At 26.9% G+C, this 22,938-nt stretch overlaps 7 protein-coding genes across 17 annotated transcripts in view; 4 read left to right on the forward strand and 3 right to left on the reverse strand.

Annotated features, from left to right (window-relative positions):
* The window catches only part of LOC100863464 (dynein regulatory complex subunit 7-like), a 117,980-nt gene extending 115,860 nt beyond the window's left edge, over positions 1 to 2,120 (forward strand). For 3 of the 5 annotated variants that reach the window (XM_086904654.1, XM_086904656.1, XM_086904657.1), the window contains 7 exons: positions 83 to 334; positions 430 to 586; positions 680 to 743; positions 1,032 to 1,244; positions 1,305 to 1,514; positions 1,586 to 1,810; positions 1,886 to 2,120. In XM_086904654.1, the coding sequence (XP_086760780.1) occupies positions 83 to 334; positions 430 to 586; positions 680 to 743; positions 1,032 to 1,244; positions 1,305 to 1,514; positions 1,586 to 1,810; positions 1,886 to 2,080 (1,316 nt within the window). In that variant the 3' untranslated portion in view covers positions 2,081 to 2,120. The remainder of the gene's footprint in view (positions 1 to 82; positions 335 to 429; positions 587 to 679; positions 744 to 1,031; positions 1,245 to 1,304; positions 1,515 to 1,585; positions 1,811 to 1,885) is intronic. The other 2 variants (XR_015291116.1, XM_086904655.1) reach the window with 2 other exon arrangements.
* On the reverse strand, positions 2,046 to 4,120 carry Bili (FERM domain-containing protein 8 Bili). The gene is made up of 6 exons (XM_003696667.4): positions 3,698 to 4,120; positions 3,189 to 3,629; positions 2,679 to 3,133; positions 2,451 to 2,609; positions 2,213 to 2,384; positions 2,046 to 2,151 (listed from the first exon to the last, which is right to left on the reverse strand). The coding sequence occupies exons 1-6, from the start codon at positions 3,786 to 3,788 to the stop codon at positions 2,111 to 2,113; spliced, it is 1,359 nt and encodes a 452-aa protein (XP_003696715.1). The 5' UTR covers positions 3,789 to 4,120; the 3' UTR covers positions 2,046 to 2,110.
* A 175-nt stretch (positions 4,121 to 4,295) lies between these two features.
* On the reverse strand, positions 4,296 to 6,506 carry LOC100870400 (eukaryotic initiation factor 4A-III). Its single transcript, XM_003696669.4, has 5 exons — positions 6,082 to 6,506; positions 5,624 to 5,959; positions 5,205 to 5,427; positions 4,871 to 5,125; positions 4,296 to 4,780 (listed from the first exon to the last, which is right to left on the reverse strand). The coding sequence occupies exons 1-5, from the start codon at positions 6,224 to 6,226 to the stop codon at positions 4,528 to 4,530; spliced, it is 1,212 nt and encodes a 403-aa protein (XP_003696717.1). The 5' UTR covers positions 6,227 to 6,506; the 3' UTR covers positions 4,296 to 4,527.
* LOC100872142 (MAD2L1-binding protein) lies at positions 6,082 to 7,941 on the forward strand. Of its 2 annotated transcripts, XM_086904664.1 has the most exons (3): positions 6,460 to 6,548; positions 6,735 to 7,098; positions 7,214 to 7,941. In XM_086904664.1, the coding sequence occupies exons 2-3, from the start codon at positions 6,848 to 6,850 to the stop codon at positions 7,581 to 7,583; spliced, it is 621 nt and encodes a 206-aa protein (XP_086760790.1). In that variant the 5' UTR covers positions 6,460 to 6,548; positions 6,735 to 6,847; the 3' UTR covers positions 7,584 to 7,941. The 2 variants fall into 2 exon arrangements, with proteins under 2 accessions (XP_003696730.1, XP_086760790.1); XM_003696682.4 differs by having other exon boundaries at positions 6,082 to 7,098.
* Positions 7,849 to 9,167, reverse strand: LOC105736316 (uncharacterized). Its single transcript, XM_086904663.1, has 5 exons — positions 8,883 to 9,167; positions 8,550 to 8,803; positions 8,299 to 8,472; positions 8,153 to 8,234; positions 7,849 to 8,075 (listed from the first exon to the last, which is right to left on the reverse strand). Exons 1-5 carry the CDS (start codon positions 9,024 to 9,026, stop codon positions 7,953 to 7,955), a joined length of 777 nt encoding a protein of 258 aa, XP_086760789.1. The 5' UTR covers positions 9,027 to 9,167; the 3' UTR covers positions 7,849 to 7,952.
* A 244-nt stretch (positions 9,168 to 9,411) lies between these two features.
* H (transcriptional corepressor hairless) lies at positions 9,412 to 12,835 on the forward strand. Of its 2 annotated transcripts, XM_012490323.3 has the most exons (3): positions 9,412 to 10,787; positions 10,889 to 11,689; positions 11,765 to 12,835. In XM_012490323.3, the coding sequence occupies exons 1-3, from the start codon at positions 10,445 to 10,447 to the stop codon at positions 11,797 to 11,799; spliced, it is 1,179 nt and encodes a 392-aa protein (XP_012345777.2). In that variant the 5' UTR covers positions 9,412 to 10,444; the 3' UTR covers positions 11,800 to 12,835. The 2 variants fall into 2 exon arrangements, with proteins under 2 accessions (XP_012345777.2, XP_086760787.1); XM_086904661.1 differs by having other exon boundaries at positions 10,889 to 12,835.
* A 271-nt stretch (positions 12,836 to 13,106) lies between these two features.
* MTA1-like (metastasis associated 1-like) lies at positions 13,107 to 22,671 on the forward strand. Of its 5 annotated transcripts, XM_086904674.1 has the most exons (13): positions 13,107 to 13,783; positions 14,765 to 14,832; positions 14,952 to 15,045; positions 17,275 to 17,457; positions 18,727 to 18,978; positions 19,096 to 19,367; positions 19,467 to 19,655; positions 19,762 to 20,184; positions 20,256 to 20,856; positions 20,939 to 21,086; positions 21,168 to 21,199; positions 21,383 to 21,641; positions 21,792 to 22,671. In XM_086904674.1, the coding sequence occupies exons 1-13, from the start codon at positions 13,669 to 13,671 to the stop codon at positions 21,928 to 21,930; spliced, it is 2,775 nt and encodes a 924-aa protein (XP_086760800.1). In that variant the 5' UTR covers positions 13,107 to 13,668; the 3' UTR covers positions 21,931 to 22,671. The 5 variants fall into 5 exon arrangements, with proteins under 5 accessions (XP_086760800.1, XP_086760801.1, XP_086760802.1 ...); XM_086904675.1 differs by lacking the exon at positions 21,168 to 21,199 and having other exon boundaries at positions 20,939 to 21,088; XM_086904676.1 differs by lacking the exon at positions 17,275 to 17,457.
* Positions 22,672 to 22,938: the final 267 nt, after the last annotated feature.

The following is a 22,938-nucleotide window of genomic DNA, read 5'->3' on the forward strand; positions in this document are numbered from 1 at the left end:
TAAAATATAAGTTTAATTATAAATTTTTAAATATATTTTTATGTTTTGTTTATATTTCTCGAATTTTTATTTTATCTTCTAGAATTTGAGAAACGATTCCCAAACGGTATAAAAATAGTATTATATAAAAAAACAAAAGTTGAATTTTATGCACCATATATTCAAACAGATGGATTGATACAAAGAATTACTACATATGATAATGACATGAATCCTATCGATATATATGAAAATTATAAAAATAGATCTGATAATCTTATAGAATCACGAAGAAATATGATTGACGGTACCGTCATAGATTATTATACAAGAGGTCGAGTAGACCAGTGTAAAGGTGTATAATTTATGAACATAATTATTTTTCACATTTATTTAATTACTAATGTAATATATTTAATTAATTTTTCATTAATAAAATAAAATTTACAGAACATCGATATTTTTTATGGAATAATGTCAATGTAGATAGTGAGCGAATTTTAGATTTTTATTATGTTGCTCGTTTTGATGGATTATCTAAATTTGAAATGCATCCAACTTATTTAACGCAACATTTTGTCGATCGTGATGATTTTCTATATTATCGGTAAGCGATAACTCGTAAATGAATAATTAAGATATAAATTATTAAAAATGAAATATGATATCATAACCAGAGTTTCGATCAACTTGAGAACAGGCATGTAGAATTTTTACAAGACAAAAAAGGTGAAACTCAAGATATTCATTATCGACATATTTCGGTAAGATAAAATTTTATAAAATTTTTAAATAAGATAAAATATAATATAGATATAAAATGTATTTTTATATCATTTGATTCATCAATTGTAAAATAAATGATTTCTAGTTACTTATAAAAAGCAAAATTATTTAATTAAATGACATCTTTTTTATAATTGATATTTTACTTCGTATGATATAAAGTTTAAAAAAATCTTAATAAAACTTTGTCTATAATTTTTAAAATATTATAAATGATTTTTCACATGAAAATAGATTAAGTTTAAAATATCTGAATAAATTTGCAGAAGATTGTCGAAAAATTTAATAGAGATGAACGAATAAAAGCAAGTAAAAATATAGCGATCCGTGAATTTGCTATTGATGATAACGAAATACATCTTACTTATCATTATTATCCAGGCAATTTTACTAGAGCTTTGCGAACATATATAAAACCACCATTAGCAGAAAGAGGAGAACGATTAGATCTTAATCCAACAATGACATATGGATATAATGTGAGTATTTATCAATATCAAAAAATTTATTAAAAGATAATTTTATTATCTTATTTGTAGCCTCTAAATGAACCTGATAAGGCTTTAGATTTACTATACGAACTAGACACACAATTAAAGGAGGAGGATATATCTATATCTCAAGTTAGAGCGGCGGAAAAAGAAATGTTTTCTTTTCTCGAGATAAGAAAAAGTGAATATTTGACGCCAAAACTGTTGATATCTATATATGATAAACTTAGAGAATCGGAATCTCTAATAGAAGCATTGGTAATATAAAAAACAATAATAATATAATTTTTTTTAAATTAATTAATTAAATGTATACATTATAAATACAGAAGAAACAAAGTCTAAAAGATATCACGGAAGAAATAAATTATTTAAAACCATATTTAGCTCGTTTAGGAAATCCATCGGAGTTATCAGAAGCTGAGGCATACTTAATACAATATGCATGTATTCGTGATTACAAACAATTACTTGTACGTAGGGCGAATAAAATCTTACATGAATTTGAGAAATATTCGCAGGAATTGGTGAAAATGCAAGCATTGATATTACAGGTAAAATTTTATTTTCTATCATATATTTATTTGATATATATATATAAAATATAAGATAGAAATATCATTCTACAGGAAGAAGATTTAACTCGCGAAGAAGAAGAAAAAATATTAGAAAAAATAAATGAAATAAGTTTTTATTTACAAACTTTAGAAAACAGATTAAATCGTCATAGAGATTTGGTTCCTATAAAATATAAAATGTTAATGAATAATTTACAACAAAATCCACATCTTGCGATAATTAAAGAAAGTTTAATGTATTTTTGAAAAAAGCAGGTGTACAGTAAATAATTTATTTTATTGAAAAGACCAAGAACCCATTTGTCCAATACATCGACCTAAAATAATTTTATATTGTAAAAATCTTAAATTTTTAAGAAATTTTTGTACGTTATCTACCTTCATCATCAAAAGTGGCTAATGTAAATTTACTAAGTTTATTAGTAAAACTTCCAGTATTGGAACCAATCATATGGTCTGTTAAACGATCATTATTCGCAATATCACTATTATTTCTATGACGACGATGTTCTTCGGCAAAGCCAGAAATTAATATATCCATCATTATTGCCTTATAATAAAATAAATTTTAGTAATTTAAATTATTAAAGTTAACTTTTTTAGAAATAAGTCATACTTGTCTTGAGAATACTTGTAGAATTTTATAAACTTGTGTTCCATTTTCTCGCACAGGAAACTGTAAAAATAAACATGGCAGACAATCTGGATTATTTTCATCTGAAGGTTTCGCCATTTCCCAACTTAACTCTGAATATCTTAGACCCAATAATAAACTCTATAAAAAAATTATTTGTAATATATTATATAAATGATAATTATCATGTATAATATTTTTATTTCTTACACATTGAATATCGTCCACAATATATACTCCTGATGAATTAATAGCAACGAGTATATGCATATCACGATTTGTAATCCAAGATGCAAGGCCTCTTACAGGACGTTCAATTTGTCCTTGAAAAAAAGCCGCACCATAACATGGTAAATTCCAGCAAAACTCTAAGTATTTTCTAATTAGTTTCCTCGAATTCGTATTAGTTCCTGTGTGATTAGGTATTCGTTTGTATTGTTCAAGTAGACGAGCTTCAGGTGCTCCTTTTCCGCCAACTAAGCCTAAACCAACACCTAATCCTAATAAGAGACTAGGAGATGTATAATGATGAGGCAAAAATCGACCACGATATCTTCTAAAAAATGCTAATGTATGATTTTGAGGATTATATGGACCCAGTTCAATACGTGCTTGCAAAGCTCCCAAACTTGCATATCGTGCCTGTCCTTCGCATGGATAACGTCCTAAAACATAAACAAATATTATATAGAACAATGAAATAATTAAATAATTTATTACCTTGCAATACATTATTTCTGGCTTCTGCATACAATAATTCTAATACTTTAGTTTCTTTTATTTGCTCCTCATCTGATCGAGAAAGAAACACGTTTCGTCTAAGACATAACAAAGGTTCTTCATCTGTTTGTTCTTTTTGAGAACTATATTTTTTTACTAAACGTTTCCATTTTGCAGCCAATTCTATAGGTTTGTGATTCGGACGTAATTGAACCTCTAATCTTGAAGAACAAAGCCATAAAGCAAAAACTGTTTGACCAGTAAATGAAGGAGTTCTTGTTAATCCTAACTCTCCTTCGGATTGTATCATTGCAAGGATTTGATGTGCAGTAGAATTAGATTCAATGTCCATTGTTAGAAAAATTCCAGTTGTTAAATATATAGCTATTCTTACAATAGATCTTCCAACATTTATATATTGTGATTGATTTATTATCATTGCTAAATGAAAAATCATAAAAAAAATATTTTTAACAATTGAATGCTTATATAAAAATATTGTTACTTACAAGTTGAAGTATGTCCATCAGATTTGAAATCATTTTGATAACGTCGAATAGATTGTCCTCTCCTAATTGCACAATCTTCTTGAGTTTCCATAGTTTTAAATTTTTGTTTAATTATATGTAAAATATGTATTTCTATTCATATTTTTTATTTTTATAATATTAATATTAATATTAAGCACATTCTTCAATATTTATTATTATCATATCTTCAAGAGATTATTAAATAATAATTATCAAATAAGTATAAGACATAAATTGTTGATATAAATGAATTTACTAAGTTAAAAAATAAAATTAATATCCAGTAATTTTTTCTTAATCACAATAAATAAAACTATACAGCAAGTTTTAATCAATCTTTGAATATACTCAACCAAAATACTGCTCTGCTGCCATCTAAACTAAGAAGCAGATTATTGATTATTTTTGTTTCTCAAAAAAAGAACTATATATCTCAATATAAATAACGTTTATGAATGTTAAAAAATATAATTAAACTAGAAAATAAGATTAAATTAAAATATATCTTTTTGATATATTTTATTATCTATTATGATAAAGACATAAATATAATATTAATTTTATATTTATCAGAAAGTTTATTGTGTTTTATAAAATTACTTAATTTTTATTAGTTGAATATTACATTTTACATATAACAGAAATGGGATATTTTATAAAGAGTCTTGTACTCTCAGAAGAATACTGCCATTTTAACTGTTTTCAATCAAAAAGAACACTTTAAAAATGTAATTTTCAGAATATTTAAATAAAAATAATTTCTTTTTTTGCATAATAATTCTTATTTAATAAAAATTTAAAGTTTAACATTATATTAAGTCTGCTACATTCATAGGCATTTCGTCAATCTGTGTTGAATAATATTGTTCGATATCTCGAAGAATTCTTATATCATCAGTTTTTACAAAATTGATGGAAACGCCTTTTCTTCCAAAACGTCCTGATCGTCCTATTCTATGAATATATAATTCACGATTGTTAGGTAAGTCATAGTTTATTACAAGAGATACTTGCTGAACATCTATTCCTCTTGCCCATACATCAGTTGTGATTAACACACGACTAGAAAATAATACAATAATATAAATATTATAAATTTTATTTACAATGTTTATACTATATATATACTATATATTATAACTATGACAATACCTTTGTCCAGATCGAAATTCTTTCATTATGTTATCCCTTTCTTTCTGAGGCATATCACCATGCATAGAACAAACTGTGAAATTAGCTTCTCTCATTTTTTCTGTCAACCAATCTACTTTACGTTTAGTATTACAGAAAATTACTGCCTGAGTTATTGTCAATGTATCATATAAGTCACATAATGTATCAAATTTCCATTCTTCTCTTTCAACAGCCACAAAAAATTGTTTTATTCCTTCTAACGTCAATTCATCACTAATAGTAATAATGAATTATATTTATAATTTTAATAAAAACAAATAATTTTTTTCAATTTTAAGTAATTTGAACTTACCGTTTTACAAGAATACGAATGGGATCTGTCATAAATTTACTTGTCATTTCAAGAATTTCATGTGGTAATGTTGCAGATACTAATACAACTTGTGTTGCGGGTGGCAAATATCTATATACATCATAAATCTGTTCTTTGAAACCTTTATTTAACATTTCATCAGATTCATCAAGAACTAACATTTTTATAGCTCTTGTTCTAAGAACTCTTCTTTTTATCATATCTAAAAATCATTAAAAAATTAAAATAATAAATCTATAATTCTTATAATATTTTTATAATTCTTATAATATTTTTTTATAATGAAAACGTTTTTACTTCTGTATCAAAAAAATTTAATATTGTTATTATCTTTTATATTTAGAGAAATTGAAAGAAATAATTAAATTAATAACAAATTTTTCATATGTTCAAATTACCAAATACTCTTCCAGGTGTGCCTGATACGACATGCTGTCCATAATCTAATTTTCTAATATCTTCTCCAAGATTTGTACCACCTATACAAGCATGACATTGAACATTCATAAAGTCTCCTAAAGCCAGAATAACTTTTTGTATTTGAGTTGCCAATTCTCTTGTAGGCGACAAGACCAATACTTGTGTTTCTCGAACTTGTGTATCCAAAGATTGTAATATAGCAATTGAAAATGTTGCCGTTTTTCCTGTACCAGATTGAGCTTGTGCAATTACATCTCGTCCTTTCATAATTGGTTTAATAGATCGTTGTTGAATCGCAGAAGGTTTCTCAAAACCTATAATTAGAATATTATTTTATAAATATAAATTATAAAAAATAGTACTGAATATCCTAAAATAATAAATATAAAATAAAGTATAAGGTTATGTTAAGTTAACAAAAAGATTTCAATAATACCATAAGCATAAATTCCACGTAATAGCTCATCTCTGAGTCCCATATTATCGAATGTTGGAATAACTTCTACATCTTCACTAGTTTCAAATTCAACGTTTGATAAATCTTCTGTTTGCGCGACACGACGTGATTTTATTTCCGCCATTTTTATAATATATGAAGACAAACATGAATGATTTGAAGATAGTAAAAGTTCAAATCGAATAAATAAATTAAATATATAAAGAAATTTTTATAAATTACTAAAAATAAAATTTTATTTGTTTTATAATATATAATAAAAAAATTAATATATAAATAAAATTTTTAACAGTAAAGCTATTTTTAACAAAATTTTCAATTAAAAACAATAATGAATATGGCTTTAATATAGTTACTACATTCACTTAATTGCTATATTCACTATTTGTAGTAATAAACGCTTCTGAAGATATTTTATAATCGTGAATAATTAATTTCATTAGTTGGTAAATATTTAATTATATTATATAAATATTTTGATATATAAGTAATGTGTTCATAAAAATAAATTCATAAATATACATTTTTACAAAAATATATATACAAAATACGGATCTGTCAATTAGGTTAAATTTTAACATATTTAAAGTATCAAAAAGCAAAAGTTAAAATGAATATTAATGTAACTTTAGATGAACCTTTAACAAGTAATAATTGCGTAAAACTTGTAATTGAACTTCTAAAGTATATTTTATATCAAAAACAACAAATACCTTTTACTTACGATTCACTATCTCAATTACAAATGAAATCAACTGATAGAAATTTGTCTTCTATAAAAACATTATTAAGTACTCTGAAGACCACATCAGAGCAATTAAATTTACAATTTCATCTCAAAAACTGCAAAATCAAAGAAATTGCTATACTTATTGGTGCTACAATAATATCACCAAAATTACATGTTAGGATTATATTTCCTTCTGATATTCTTAATAGTCAAGAACATTTTGAATGTAAACATGCTTCTAGAAAACCTCTCTTAAATTTAATGAGGTTAGTGAAAAAATTTTTATATAATATTATTCTAATATATTATATAAATTTTTACATAATATTCTATTATCTTTTATTAAAATATTATAACATTTCAAAATTTTTAACATTGCAGATCAATGCTAGAATGTTCAGAATTTCAAGATGCACTGACTTTACCATTGAATCCTACAAATACCTTTGTGTTAATACAAAAAAGTGATAATAATACAGTATCAGATTTTTTTTTACCTAAACCACAATACATACCTCCCATACATACTTCAAACTATTTTATAATTAAATTACAATATAATGATCAAAGAAAACTAAATTGTAATTGCATAGATATAGTGAAAGTTTATAATGAAGTATCGGAATCTAATATTGAGTCTAAAAACAAAGATATTGAATTTTTAAATAATTCAAGAATTAATACCACACATATGTCCTATCAATGGTATCAATCCAAAGAAGTAATTAAAGGATTTAAATTTTTAAGATGACTATAGATTATTAATAAAATCAATATTCATAGGAAATTAAAAATAGCAAATTTTTAATTAATATTATATAATAGATTTATTTTTAAAAATCAATGAAAAATATTTTATTATGAAAATATGATTTTAAAAATATAAATAATTGCAAATATTATAGTAGATTATATCTTAGAATTTTTTAAAATAAAGTGTTAAAATTTATTGATTTATACATTGAAATTGATTATAAATAAAATAATATTATATCATGTGAAAACAATTACAAATATTTTTTATACTTTTGTACTTTTATTCTTATACACAAGTTTACATAATGTATATAAAGTTTACGCAAAAAATAAAAAATTTTCTTATATAATAATATATTGAATATTATTCTTCCTTTACTTCATATATTCTAATTTTTAAAATTTTAAAATCAATGACTAGTATCATCCTTAAAATTAATATTATCAATCCACCTGACCAACTACACATCATTATAACTGTAAATATCTTAGAAGAATATATATTATATAGAAATAAATCTTAAAAAAATATTAAAAATTAAAACTCTATATACAGAATATTACCTGAAGATATGAAATTATATGACACACATCATATATATAAAAATTATGCATTTTCATATATATCTTTATTATTTCACAATCACTGTAAATAAACTTTTATGATGAATTATATAAATTTAATCTAAAATAAAATTTAAGTTTAATACCTTATATTCATAGGCATTTTGCAAATACTATATATCTCATAAGAAACATTTTTGATACCATCATTAAATGACTTATATCCTTGTTGTAAATTATAATGTGCATACATTGATATAATGGCAAATATAAAATTAAAGCATATTGCAGGAAATACAATTCTCCAAGGACTTTCATATCTGTATATAAATATAATTGTATTTATTGTATTTATAGTGATAAGTAATGTATATAATTGAAAAACAAATTGACTTGCATTGGTATATCTTGTCCTCCTTTACCACACATAAGAAATAAAGTAAACCAAACAACTCCAAATATACAAGATGAAAAGCATGTTATTAAATACATTTCACATGTATTTTCATGTATATAGTCAGTAAAAATATATTTCCACCAATCTAATAAATGATTTTTACATATATCACGAATATCATCTAATTCCAATTTCTCTTTTGATATTAGAACAGATGTTGCCCAAAGTGGACAGTTATCTCCGAAAATTTCTTTCTTTATATTTTATAATAAAATAATTCAATTATAACTTAAAATATTATAGAAAATAAATAAAAATTATTATTAGTTATACCCATAATATGTAGAATAAAACGCTACAGGTATATCCGCTAATTGTGCATAATAAGTATAGAAACATTTGTAGATATTTCCACAACCAAGAAATTTCAATCGCATCACGTTCAATAAGTTCTTGATATTCTTCTAAACATTGCATCGAGAATTCCTACATAAATAAAAATATAAATTGTAATTTACAATTATTACCATACCGGTAATTAATATAATTGCGCGCCAAACTTCAACCATATCAAAAAACATGAATCTGATTGGTCTATCAAAACAAACAAAATTCAAATGATAACAAAATAAACAAATTCAAAGAATTGAAAAATCACTTTACAATATAGTACAAATTGCAATTTCATATAAAAATTAATAAATAATTAAAATTTAATAAGAATACATATTGTTCCTAAAATTTAAATAGTATAAATCTATTAATATATTTAATGCTAATTGAAAATGACATCTAACTTAGATTTTCTATGAATATCAAATATAGTAGATTCAATATAACTTCATAATTTGAAGGAAGTGTTGCAGATTGATCGTGGGAGTTGGACCAAGAAACGGAGGAACGCGCGGACTGCGAACCGCCACAGTGTTGTCGACGAGAAGGATACACGAAGGCGAGAAATTCTTGTTTTTTTTTTTTACATCCGAACATCGAAAATCACGAGGAAAATGATGGTAGATGTATATTCTAAAGGGTCATCGAACGAATAAACTCAATTGCCATAGACACGTAAACCATTCGTGGGTGAAGTGAAACACATGTGTCGGTCAAACCGTGTTTTCTACTATAGAGTGTCCGTCCCGTGTTTGATCCGTGAAAATCTTCCGTTTGAAAAATCAATTTGTACGCTGGTTATAATAATTTGCGAAATATTAACATGCTTGCTTTTGAATAAATTTATGAATGTGACGATCCGCTTTTTCGAAATGAAATAGAATTCATTACAGAAGGCGGCAGTGCGTGGGTGGGTGGGTGTCTAGCGATTACCACTTATGTAGAGAAAATTCCTTTTGGAATTTTGCACAAAATGTTATTTTTGAATCAATGATAAAGTGCTTTTTTATTCGATAATATTCTATTCTATCGATATATATTAATTGGCACATTATCCAGACAAATGTTTTTGGGCATAAGAAAAAATATATTAGTTAAATTTCAGAATAACGTTGCTCTTACTGTCAGTTTTTGACCAATGTCAATTTGACAGTTTTAAAAATATAAGATCAATATGAATTTATCTCTTTGTTGTTATTAACTTTGTTAATTTTGAAAGAAACTTAAATATTCTGCTATTATTAACATTGTTGTTGAATAATTCTTTCTTGCATAAGCAATTTTTTTTTATTATATCTGATAAGTTTCATCAAGTGTTCTTATAAAAAATGCTTTCCTTAAACTGTGAAACAAAAATACTTTAGCAAATTTCTTTAAAATTATTATTTATAGCTTTAAGAGAAGGACTTAATTAAAGTCCTGTCTCTTTTATTAATTTGATATTAAGAGGCTAAAGTATGAAAGGTCAAGCGGAGAAAAATGGATATCGATAAAGTATCAGCATGCGTGAGAAGTCAGCAGAATGTCATGCTCACGCAGGTCACGTGAGGGGCACAACAGAAATGTGCTCACGTGATCCTCCTACATTACACTCAACTCTTACCAAGGCAAATGGTAAAAATTCAAATCCCCAATCAACACATCATTCAGAAGCACGTATTGATAATAATTTACTTCCAACTCCTGGTGGACGATTAAAATTTTTTAAAGACGGAAAGTTTATTTTGGAACTATCCCATCGTAGGGATGGAGAAAGAACTACATGGTTTCCAGTTCCAAAGAAAACCTTTTGGCCACCAGCTAGCACAACTCCAAATAGACAAGAGAGTTCTACCTCTCTTAGTGGTAAGTTAAATTTTTATAATATTTTTAATAAAATTAATTAAATTTAATATTATATTTACTTTATATTATAATATATTATATTATATACTTATATTTTTCAGTTTCTGATGATAATTCGTCAGTACAATCAAGTCCTTGGCAAAGAGATCATTGTTGGAAGCAAGCAAATCCAAGACGTAGAATATCTACAGAGTTTAGTTTTTATTATTATAGAAATCCAAAAAATCGTCTGTATGCGCATCCTCGCTTAATCGCAAGAAAGCGTAGACGTCCATTAGATCCTACTTCTTTGTTACTCATTCCAGAATCAGTAACAAATTATACTAAACCAATTCGTAAAGCAAATAGTACATCAACTGGAAAGGTTTTGAACCTAATTATTGACAAATTGGCACGTCTTCTAGATCCTAATGTCGTTTCACCTCGTAAACGTATTTTGCGTGAATTAGAAAGAGTCTCATTAGAAGATCAAGCATCAAAAAGACGCGCAACACCACAGCCAGTTTGTACAACAGCTCCTACTCCGTCACCAAAACAATTATCTTCATATAGTATAACGAGTATTTTGGGAGAAGATAAACCAAGTCATGAACAAGGTTTTTTGAGGAATTTATTAAAACCTGATGAGAGGCAAACTGTGAAATACTCATCAAGTAACTCATATCCAAGAGTACGAATGGATCCATACATTGGTACAGCTAATACACCTCTTCAGCATCCACTTTATGGTGTACCGATGTTACCTCCTGGACCATATAGGGCTCCTTTATGGATGCATTATCCATCACCCGTCCATTATCCACCTCCTATGCCATTATATGCGCCACCACCACCTCATCCATCATCTCCTCCAGTTCATCACTACAAAGATTACAGGGAACAGACTCTTACACCTCCTTCAGGTAAATGTTTAAAAATATATCGTTCGATATTTATTAAATATATCAGAAAATTTATCTTATTTATATCTCATTTAGATATGCCTCTAAATCTGTCGAAGCATGCGGGTTGAATCTCAGGATCCTAAAAGTTGGTGCCTTATCAATGGATAAAAACTGCGCAAACACTGCCCGTGCAACGACAATGCGATATATTAGTATTTTTTTATTCGTAAACAGTAGTATCATAGTAAGTAGAAATATGCATCTAGAAAGACAAAAACTGGATGCTATTCTTGTACATATAAATGCATAAAGTATAGAAATTGGCATAAATATTTTATATTAATCTTAAATTAAATCACACACATGAGTAGTATTATATTATTTTAATTATAATTAATCTTGTCTTATGTATTATGTTCATTTTTTTTTTATTAATTATTGGTAAAATATTTTAATATGATTTTCTCACTATATGAAATCCATGAATGTGTTCACATTGTAAAATTTGATTATTTTTACTACTCATGATATAAATATTAAAATAAAAAGAAAAAAGAGCATGCTCTCATTTTACATCTCATTTATGCATTATCTTGTTATTCTTATTAATATTTCTGTCATTATTATCATTAATCAATGACTATCCATTTTAAAAAATCATAAGAAAGACATAGAATTATGTACAGAACAGATTATTCTCTATATTTAGTATAAATATTCCTACAAATAGTAATATGATAATAAATTTAGATTAATGAAATCCGCAACAGTATACATTTATTTATATGATTAATGAACAAAAAATGAAATTGCTTGATAAAGACCGTGGGGTGTGCCTTAAGATTACCTAAATTGCAAAAAACTAAATTATAAACACATTCATATAATGAATATGTATTATTATTACTACTATTACTATTGTGTACATATAAATATAATTTTGCCTTACGTATCCTCAAATCGATTATTCGTTACTATTTATTGTTAGTCAGATACATTACCAAACGTTTTACGTGAAAGGCAAGCTCACACAGGCTCTACAAACTAGTGAGTAATTTTAATTCATTTACGTACATTTTTTATTAAAACAGATAAAATGTGACTGCGCGTAAGCAATTGTATAGAAAGACTAATTTCGTAAATATATAAATATTTCATATACTATATGAAAGCTTTTCATTTATCGTCACGTTATATATTTTTGTGTTTATTCGGTTTTATAAAATATCTTTTATTGTAAATATATTTATAAATCTAAAGTAAGTTTATATTTATTTAATAAAAATAATTAATCCTTCCTAAATAAACACATATCGTAAAAGAATTTAAATTTCGCGGTTATTGAAAAGTGCGCCGACAAATTGGCATTCTATCATCTAACTATCCCCACTCTTGAGTAACAGACGCTTTCGAGACCGCGCAATCGTCGGATCTTGGTAGTATCCGATTCGTGGCCTTGTTTTGTGGTATTCGTTGACCGGGTTGTATCGGTCTGATTACGTGTTTTCTATCAAAAATTCGTAAAAATAGAATTTTATAATGAAGCGGAACGAATGAATAACGTGTAGAGATCGTGATCATATATTTTAATGAACTTTTGCATGTACGCGATTTTAAAGAAAGCAAGTGAATCCAACTCTGGTAGTGGGGAGCAAACAGTATTGCCTTTTCGTATATGTAGCCCGCTTGGTAAAATGAAAATGGCGGTGTTCCTGCATGAACGGAGCAACGGCCACTGACGATGCTCGTTACGATAACGAACACGTGAATCGAATTCAGTGTGAAATTTTTACATATCTTGTGCACATTTATAAATATTATAGTGTTATATCAATATTGGGAAACAAGTCAATGTAAATAAAAAAAGGTAGCGCGAAATTCTTTCCACGATTAGGGACAAACAAACACGATGGAGTGACACCGTGAAGTGTTAACTCCGTGGACAAGTGGGAAGTGTCGGCTAATAGATTCGCGTAGTTGGAGGACGAAAAGCCTTCATGCCGATGCCGGCCGAATACCACGAGAACCACGGTAACCACGAGAACGCCAATTTCGCTCTCGGGGCCACACAGGACGCCAGCAACATGACGGCCAATATGTACCGGGTGGGAGGTAAAATAACCATACACACATTTCGCCGGCTGATGAGGCCACGCGTCGAATTTTGAGCTATGTATCTTTAATAAACCCAAAAAATCTATATTTCCAATTAATATCACAATAACATTTTCTATATATATTTTTTTTATCTGTACAGCCTCTTAACTTTTCATCTTTTGTCTAATCTCTTTCTCCCCGCTCTTTTCTGGTATCCCTATGTATGCTGCTTTCCTTCTGCTCCCTCTTTCCCCACTCTCGCCCTTCGTTCAGGTCATACTAATTTCTTGCATGATGATTCGGATGATTAAAATTCAATATTTGAAAATTTCTGTTTTTTCTTTTGTTTTCTATTATACGAATTATTTCGTAATATGTCCACTAGAATGTTTTCGTATCAAAGATCTAAAGAATTAAAATAATTTGTACAAAATTATCTTTTTGTTTTTTTTAATTATATATATGCAATACGATATATAATACATAAAAAATAAATATCGAGATCTGTGTATGTGTAACGCGTTCTATATATTTAAATATCATAAATTTAATATTTTTATTATATCTATTATATCTTATTATATCTATTTTTTATTTATTTTTTATTTACATATTTATTTTTAAGTATAATTATCATTTTTTTTAATATGATCATAATATGCAGAGAATTATGATATTTTTTACTCTTACTCTTATATCTCTATTTACATATTTATATATTCTCAAATAGTAATATCAATATTTATATTTCATAAAATTTATATACATAAATATTTCATGAATATATATGTAATATTTAATTTTATTTATAATAATTGTTTTTCAATATATACATTATATATAAAAAATTTATAAATATATATACAATATTTAAAAATTAAAATTATTAATATTGTATATTGTAATATATGTATATAGTTTTATTCATGTTTCTTATTATTATATAAATTATATATTTTTTCATAAAAATATTAAACCCTTTTGTTTAATTTATAGATTATGTATATTTTGAAACATCTTCCACATCTCCTTACCAGATAAGAAGGATAGAAGAATTGAATAAGGTAAGAATTAAAATTGATTATAATATTTTTTTTTGATTATAATTAATATAAATAAATTCAAAAATATTTATTATTAATACATTTTCTTATTTTAATATATATTTATCTTATTATTCTAGACAGCAAGTGGAAATGTTGAAGCAAAAGTCATGTGTTTCTTTAGGCGGAGGGATTTGCCATCTACATTAATCATGCTTGCAGATAAACATCAGTGTAAGTAAAATTTATTTTATTGTCAAAATATTTATTATATTTTAAGATATTGATCTTACATAACATTTGAATAAAGAACTTTTACTTTAAGATTATGTTATACAGATATAAACATATAAACATATATTGATATTTTTTTATTCAATTAGTATTATTCTTAAATAAATAATTAATAAAAATTAGTACTTTATTTTTTTTTAATTTATATTTAGATAATTAAATACTAATATTAATATATTGAAAATAGAAAAATAATGTTATGTCTTTTGTTTTACGGAACGATATAAATCGATAAATATCCAGAAATTAAAAAAATTAAAATATATTTTCATATTAATTATAGAAATTCTTATTTTTTAAAAAATAAATTTTCTTTATCATTTAATAATTTTATAATCAATATTTTGAGAAATCATTGATGTTATTCATTAAATATATTTACTATACTGGTTTAAAAATATTCTACATAGATACGAATCATTATTCATCAATTTAAGACGAAAGCGTAAAGTTGTTTGATTCTTATTTATTCATAGTTAAAATATGCTAAAAATATAATTTTATTTTATATTATATTCCATTAAAAATCGAGGAAACTCAATCGTCATTATTATTGCAATATTCAGAATTTGTGAATTCGTAACATTTTAATATTTTCTGTCATAAAAAAAAATAATATAATTTCATGAATAGAAAATATTATTTGATTTTATGCATATATAATATATATTATATATATATAGAGACACTAATATATATATATATATATAAATATATATATATATATATATGTGTGTGTGTGTGTGTGTGTGTGTCTAAAGTTTTCTCGATTTTTTCTTTGCAATAGCAGAGATAATGAGACGCGGGGATTTGGGGATGGGAATGTATAATAAGTAAAGTTGGGGGGTGGCAGAGAGGTGAAATGGGGGTTGTATCGATCTGCTGGGGGTGAGTTGGGGGTGGTGCGCCTGCCAACCCACCTCTCCCTCTTTCTACCTCTCACCCGAGTCTCTCATACCATCCTTCTACCTCCCGCCATCCTGAACTAAATGAATGACTGACGCAGGGGTTGGTTGGGTATGTGTTACGTGTACTCAGACATAGACTTATAAGAACACCGATAGACGTATACGATAACCGGGCATATAGCGTGCACGAATAACAGAAAGAGAGAGAGAGAGAGAGAAACAGGAACACACACACGTTAGCAATCAAACGTATATGTATCCCGACGAAAATGGTGGGTCCCACTAGCCATCTTCGTTTTAAGCATTTACTCCCCCGCTTCTCTTTTCGCCCCTTCTCTTCTTTTCTATGAACGTATTTGTGTGTGTATACACGAATGTATATTTTCCCGTATTCTCTTCCTCTCTACTATAGCTCTATGTCTGCCGGTATTTGCTCCGAATCAGATTTTCACTTCTTTTTTTTCTATATTTTTTACATTCTATTATTTCTATATTTTTTATTTTTTGTTATTTTCTATTTTTTCAAAAAAGAAAAATATAAACTATATAAATTATACCCTAAAATCTATATTTTTCTATATAAAATCATATAAAATAATTCAAAAATATATACATACTTCTCTCTCTCTCTCTCTCTCTCTCTCTCTCTCTCTCTCTCTCTCTCTCTCTCTCTCTCTCTCAATAATCTTTGAAAATAAAATTTTTTGAATTTTACATATTCATTAAATTTTTGTTGTTTAAATTTGATGATATTTTTATTACTCCAATATAATCTTGCACAAAATGTGGTTTTCATAATAATCGTAATAATATAATATTATAGTATATATAATATATATTATATAGTATATAGTATATAGTATATATTATTTTTGAGAAATATTCTTAAAATCTATTTATATACTTATACTATTATAACTTATATGCTGAAATTTTAAATAAAGATTTTTTTTATAAAAATTAATTATTTAATCAATAATAGTTTATTTATAAATACAGTTATAATTGTAAATAGAAACGCGATTGGAATTGGTTGACAGAATCAAAGTTAAATATTTATATATCATATATATATTAATCAATTAAATTATTAATCAGATATTATACTAAATAAAAACTAAGAATAATGAAATTAAAGAATTATATGGCTTTAGTCTTTGAGATTTTTAGGATTACAAATTTTATAAGCATGTTAAAATTTTATAAATGAAAGAATATGAAATGAGAAATAGTAGAGTGGGTTCTGTGATACAAATTGCAGTGGCAAGTGCAGAGCAGCAAAGGTCAGAATCTCCTGCAAACACGCAGAATCAGAAACTCGAGAATCCAGATACTACTAAGGAAATGACTAATAAAGATGGGATCGGGCCCAAAGTGATGAACAAAGGGGGCGGGAAGGGGGGCTGGCTGAAGGCCCCACTGTCAGAGGCCCAAGAGCCTCATGGTGAGTGAGCAGTCAATTAAAAGGTGCTCCTTACAGATGAATTTCATTTTTTCATTGTTGTTTATTTTTCTAAAAAATTATAAAAAAATATATTAATATGAAAATTTAATGAATTTATAATTAAGAAAAAATAGCAAATAAATGATTTTCATCAAATATGTGTGAATCTTGAAACAGTAATGAAAATTAAATTAAATTAATTAATTCATCAGTAAGTATTATATAATGTGTACCTTTTAGTTGTCTTGTTAGTCTCATATAGAAGCCAGTGATGATATAAGGCTAATGATATAGCGGCGGGATTTATAAAATTCTTTGTAATCTTGGTGAATGTGATAAGTTTTAGCTATTTCACTGTAAGGCCAAAGAGATAACAAATTGGGTTTAATTATGACCTCTTCCTTTAAGTTATGTAGAAAGGGGTTTAATCATTAAATGTAAAATTTAATAAACCCATACATTGTATATTAATACATAATTATTCAATTATCATTCAATTTATCCTTTTTATTTGCATTATCTTTTATAATTTTCGATTTTTTTTTTTTTTTAGAAATCATTATAATGAGTAATTTAATTCAATATATAAATGCTAGATTTATTCTCATGGAAAAAATTTTATAATTAGTATTCTAATAAATAAATCTTCTTCTATATATTTAAAAGAAAATCCCGCCGTACAAAATGATAATTCTTTAGTAATCTGAGGCTTCTTTAAACAATTTATATTCCTTTGAAAATTAATTTCATTTCTATTATAATAAATAATGTATCACTTAATGTTGCTTTAATTTTCATTTTTTGTTACCCGCTCTTGCTAATATTTTTAGTTTATTGTTATAAGTTTTGATTGATTCTGCCACATTCCTGCGTTTCATTTACATTTCATTTATTTATAAAAAAGAAAAAATAATAACAATAATGAAAGACCAAAATTAAATAAATTTAAAAAATACTTTCAAACATGATAAGAAATTTAATGTTATTTAATTAATGTTAATATTGAAATTGAAGATACACATAATTTTATTTTAAATTAAATTTTTATTATTTATTAACATTATATAAATAAAAAGGGAATAAAATTATTCAAAGTTTTTTTAATATTATTTTTATATATTTTTAATATTTTTAATATTATATTTTTATAGTTGTTCTTATTTTTTTTATCTTAATGAAATATTTTATTATTTTAGCTTTTTTACAATATTTATTTATACAATTAAAATAATAAAACATAATTTTAATTATAATTCTTTTTACATACAGGGATGGAAGAAAATGTAGTTGGTGCTGGAGGAGTTACAGAATTAAGTTCTAAGCAACGTCATCAAATGAAGCATAGAGAATTGTTTTTATCACGTCAGGTGGAAACAATGCCTGCAACACATATAAGAGGCAAATGCTGTGTAACTTTATTAAATGAAACAGAATCTTTACTAAGCTATTTAAATAAAGAAGATTCTTTCTTCTATTGCTTGGTATTTGATCCTGCTCAACGTACTTTGCTTGCTGATAAAGGTATTTTATTAATTTTAAAAATTATTAAATATATATATATATAAAATAAATAATAATTATAATTTTTCTCTATATATTCAAATTTTAATTTTTAAAATTATTTTAATAAAATTTCAGGTGAAATTAGAGTAGGTAGTAGATATCAAGCTGATGGAATAGCATCAGTTCCACTGACATCTGCTGAAAGAGAATCAGATCCTCGTAGGTTACAAGATTTAGAAACATTGGTCTGGACACCGCGACATTCACTAACAGATCGTCAAATTGATCAATTCCTTGTTGTCAGTAGATCAGTAGGCACATTTGCAAGAGCTTTAGATTGTTCGTCTTCGGTTAAACAACCATCTTTACATATGTCTGCCGCAGCTGCATCTAGAGATATTACTCTTGTAAATATCACTTTCATATTATTATATGTATAATTATATAAATTATATATATTTTTTTTTTTTGAAAAGAACTTTTTTTATACTATTTTATATTTAAAGTTTCATGCAATGGATACATTACATCGACATAATTATGACGTCGCAAAAGCTATGTCATCTTTAGTACCTAGTACTGGTCCAGTATTATGCAGGGACGAAATGGAAGAATGGAGTGCATCTGAAGCAAATCTTTTTGAAGAAGCTCTTGATAAATATGGAAAAGATTTTTCCGATATACGTCAAGATTTTGTAAGTAACAAAATTATTAAGATAAAAGATTAATTTTAGATTTTATTACTTTATAATATATGTATATTATAAATTATATATATGAATATATATATATATGTTTCAGTTACCATGGAAGACATTAAAAAATGTTATTGAATATTATTATATGTGGAAAACAACCGATAGATATGTACAACAAAAAAGGGTAAAAGCTGTAGAAGCTGAAAGTAAATTGAAACAGGTTTATATACCTAATTATAATAAAACAACTCCACCTACAACTGCTCCTTCTGCAGCAACAATTGTACCTCTTGGTAATAATAATAGTAACAGTAATGGGAAACCAACAAATGTTCTCAATGGTAATAGCAATGGTAATATGACAACTGATAATAGCGGAATATTAATGGTTGGAGTTAGTGGAAAACCATGTGAAAGTTGTCAAGTAATGCAAAGTCCACAATGGTATGCTTGGGGCCCTTCACATATGCAATGTCGTCTTTGTCAATCTTGCTGGACATATTGGAAGAAGTATGGTGGTCTAAAGGTATATTTCATTAAATATAAATATCTAAATAATGAAGATTTATTTTTATATATTAAAAGTTTTTTATTTAGGTTCCATCACGTATGGATGATGTTGATTTAGAAAGGAAGAGAGGTGGCACTGGTTCCGATGAAGAAAGTAAAGGAATTGGTGGTGCTCATAGACCTCATCGATGTAGCATTCCTTCTTGTGGTAAAGAATTCAAACTCAAAGCACATTTAAGTCGTCATTACGCAAGTGCTCATGGCGTTGATCTACGTGGAAGTGGAGCAAGTGGAGGTGGTGGAGGTGGATCACCAAGACCTGTGATGAAAACTCGATCAGCATTTTATTTACGTACTTCAGCATTGGCGCGAGCTGCACGACGATTATGTGCAGCACAATTACGTACACGTCATGCAGCTCGAGCACCTCATCAACCTGTAAATGCAGCACCATTACGACATCTCTGTGCTTCTCCTCAATTAACATCAAAAAGCCCTACGGAGTTACGTATTTTGGCTCGTGCTGTACGACCCCGACCTCGTCCTCGAGTAACTGATATAGCAACACGTTTAGGTGATCATCCTGCACCACGACAACCTGGAGATTGGGATTGGTTAGCTCTTACAGCGCCGGCACAACGAAAACAACCAGATCGAGTTTCTTTCCCAAGACCACCAAAAGCACCAGGTAAATGAATTATTTAATAAAAATATTATTTTTATTAATATATAATACATTTAATATTTTGATTTTAATTATTATATTATAGATGGAAGTCTTCTGTATGAAAGAGTACCAAATAAATCTGAAGTAGATAGACTAACGATAACTCCACCTCAGCCACAACCTAGTATGCAGAGTCAACAAACGATATTGAAACGCACAAGACCTCCATTTGATGAAATCAACGGATCCGATGGTAAGTTTTAGAATTTTAGAAATTTATTCATGTATATTATGAAATTTAGTTCCTAGTATTGAATATGATTTTTGTTTACTGGCTTCTACTCTGATGTGGATTGGGATGAAGGTAAAATAATTAAGTGTTTAAAAGTTTAAATATCCAATAAATGAGACAAATAATCAAAATTGTTAAATTAAGCAGTTAAACATTTTTTCCAAAGGAATATACATCATCGGTTTAATAGTTTTATATTATTTTAAAATTTCGTATATTTTAAATATTATATTATAAATTTAATACTTTCAATAGGTATTGCCCTAAGTGCAGGGCTCCCTGGTGGACCACCTGCCAAAAGGGCTCATCATTCTCAGCAACTTCATCCAAAACATACTTTGGAGCATGCTACACCTGCAGTTCTTCCTCTAGCACCACCTTTGAATGGAAGAGCTGCTCATCCTCATACTTTGCCGCATGGTCCACCATTGTCTAGAAGTAATGCACGTAAACAAGTAATTTCATGGATGGATGCGCCTGATGACGTTTACTTTCGTGCTTCTGATCAAACTAAGTTAGCATTGTTATATGTTCTATAATATTAATACTTTATTACATGCTTATTAATAAAGATAAAAATTAAGAATGAAAAAAAAAAACAAAAATGATGGACAAAAAAATACATTAAATAATATACTAAAATAATATTATTATCAATTTGCAGAAGACTTAGAAGAACTCTTTCATCAGTTGAACTTCGAAGAGCAGCTCGTAAACCGTGGCGTAGATTACCAACTCCATTACATCCTCCTCATCCACAAAGAGCAGTACGTGGTGATGACATGGTTGTCATCCTAGACTGAATCAATAATACAATCAGGTGAACTGGTAGAATAATCAGTTTGCCACTGAAAAAGGAATCATGCTGTTATTGTAATTTTAAATGCCAGAATCAGCACAGTGAAGATATCCCAGCTTTATATATTGTCATTGGCAGCTCTAATGAACAAGAACTAATCGCTGTTTGGAATTTTTTTAATAATTTTCGAAACAGCAATTCGCCGAAATTGAAGGCCTCGTTTTGCCGAATTTGCATGTTGCACTGACATTGCTGATATGTACTTCACATATATGGATAAAATGCAACAACTTTGGAACAGACATTCATCAAATCTTAAGAGAAAAAATGAAAATAAGAAATCAAGTCATTCACCGTGAAACATGATTTTCTATTCGTATTAATTAGTTATTGTTGTTATTAATAATAATTATTAATAATTGAATGTACATATACATCATACCACATTCATACATACATAACCAGAAAACACAAGTGTCCAACGAATGGTGGACATAAGTTCTACATTGGTTAAATTGGCCCATACGCGCATTAGCTCACGATGAATGTTACGGTCATGCGCGTAACAGAGACAAGTATGAGAGAAAGGGAGAGAAAGAGAGAGAGAGAAAGCGAGAGAGAGAAAGTATAAAAATGTACGTGAGAAAGAAAGAATGTGCTCATTGTGAATATTTTTATTAAATTTTCAAGTTTGATGACTTCCGTCGCAACAATTAATAAATAAACATAAGCATAAGTGGAAAAATATATTAGTCCTTTTTCCGTTTTATCCAATTTCCTTTCGTAACGTTTTGAAATGTTTGTTATTTCAATAAAACAATTTTTATAATTAAATTTCAATATTTGCTAGATAAATATATGTATTTTATTTTTATAATTTTTTTCTTAAATATAATAATGTTGAACGTCTATTTTTATAACTTAATAAAACTAAATAAAATATATGAAATATATTCTTTTAGAATTTTAAGAATTAATTAATAAGAAATATTTTATTATTCTTTTAATTTTT

Source organism: Apis florea, unplaced genomic scaffold (assembly GCF_048593485.1).
Source record: "Apis florea isolate Af1SG1 unplaced genomic scaffold, ASM4859348v1 contig_2350_pilon, whole genome shotgun sequence".
Lineage (NCBI taxonomy): Eukaryota > Metazoa > Arthropoda > Insecta > Hymenoptera > Apidae > Apis > Apis florea.

Coding starts and splice junctions, on each gene's coding strand:
- Bili (XM_003696667.4), bottom strand. CDS start 3,788: ATGGAAACTCAAGAAGATTGTGCAATTAGGAGAGGACAATCTATTCGA. Junction 3,630..3,697: donor TGATGGACATACTTCAACTT/GTAAGTAACAAT, acceptor TTTTTCATTTAG/CAATGATAATAAATCAATCA. Junction 2,152..2,212: donor AGCCACTTTTGATGATGAAG/GTAGATAACGTA, acceptor AAATTATTTTAG/GTCGATGTATTGGACAAATG.
- MTA1-like (XM_086904674.1), top strand. CDS start 13,669: ATGCCGATGCCGGCCGAATACCACGAGAACCACGGTAACCACGAGAAC. Junction 18,979..19,095: donor TACTTTGCTTGCTGATAAAG/GTATTTTATTAA, acceptor ATAAAATTTCAG/GTGAAATTAGAGTAGGTAGT. Junction 21,642..21,791: donor CGTGCTTCTGATCAAACTAA/GTTAGCATTGTT, acceptor ATCAATTTGCAG/AAGACTTAGAAGAACTCTTT.
- LOC105736316 (XM_086904663.1), bottom strand. CDS start 9,026: ATGCAATGTTTAGAAGAATATCAAGAACTTATTGAACGTGATGCGATT. Junction 8,235..8,298: donor AAAATGCCTATGAATATAAG/GTATTAAACTTA, acceptor GTTTATTTACAG/TGATTGTGAAATAATAAAGA. Junction 8,076..8,152: donor ATATAATTTCATATCTTCAG/GTAATATTCTGT, acceptor TATTCTTCTAAG/ATATTTACAGTTATAATGAT.
- H (XM_086904661.1), top strand. CDS start 10,445: ATGCGTGAGAAGTCAGCAGAATGTCATGCTCACGCAGGTCACGTGAGG. Junction 10,788..10,888: donor GAGTTCTACCTCTCTTAGTG/GTAAGTTAAATT, acceptor TATATTTTTCAG/TTTCTGATGATAATTCGTCA.
- LOC100870400 (XM_003696669.4), bottom strand. CDS start 6,226: ATGGCGGAAATAAAATCACGTCGTGTCGCGCAAACAGAAGATTTATCA. Junction 5,960..6,081: donor ACGTGGAATTTATGCTTATG/GTATTATTGAAA, acceptor TTCTAATTATAG/GTTTTGAGAAACCTTCTGCG. Junction 5,126..5,204: donor ATTCGTATTCTTGTAAAACG/GTAAGTTCAAAT, acceptor TATTACTATTAG/TGATGAATTGACGTTAGAAG.
- LOC100872142 (XM_003696682.4), top strand. CDS start 6,713: ATGAATATTAATGTAACTTTAGATGAACCTTTAACAAGTAATAATTGC. Junction 7,099..7,213: donor CCTCTCTTAAATTTAATGAG/GTTAGTGAAAAA, acceptor TTAACATTGCAG/ATCAATGCTAGAATGTTCAG.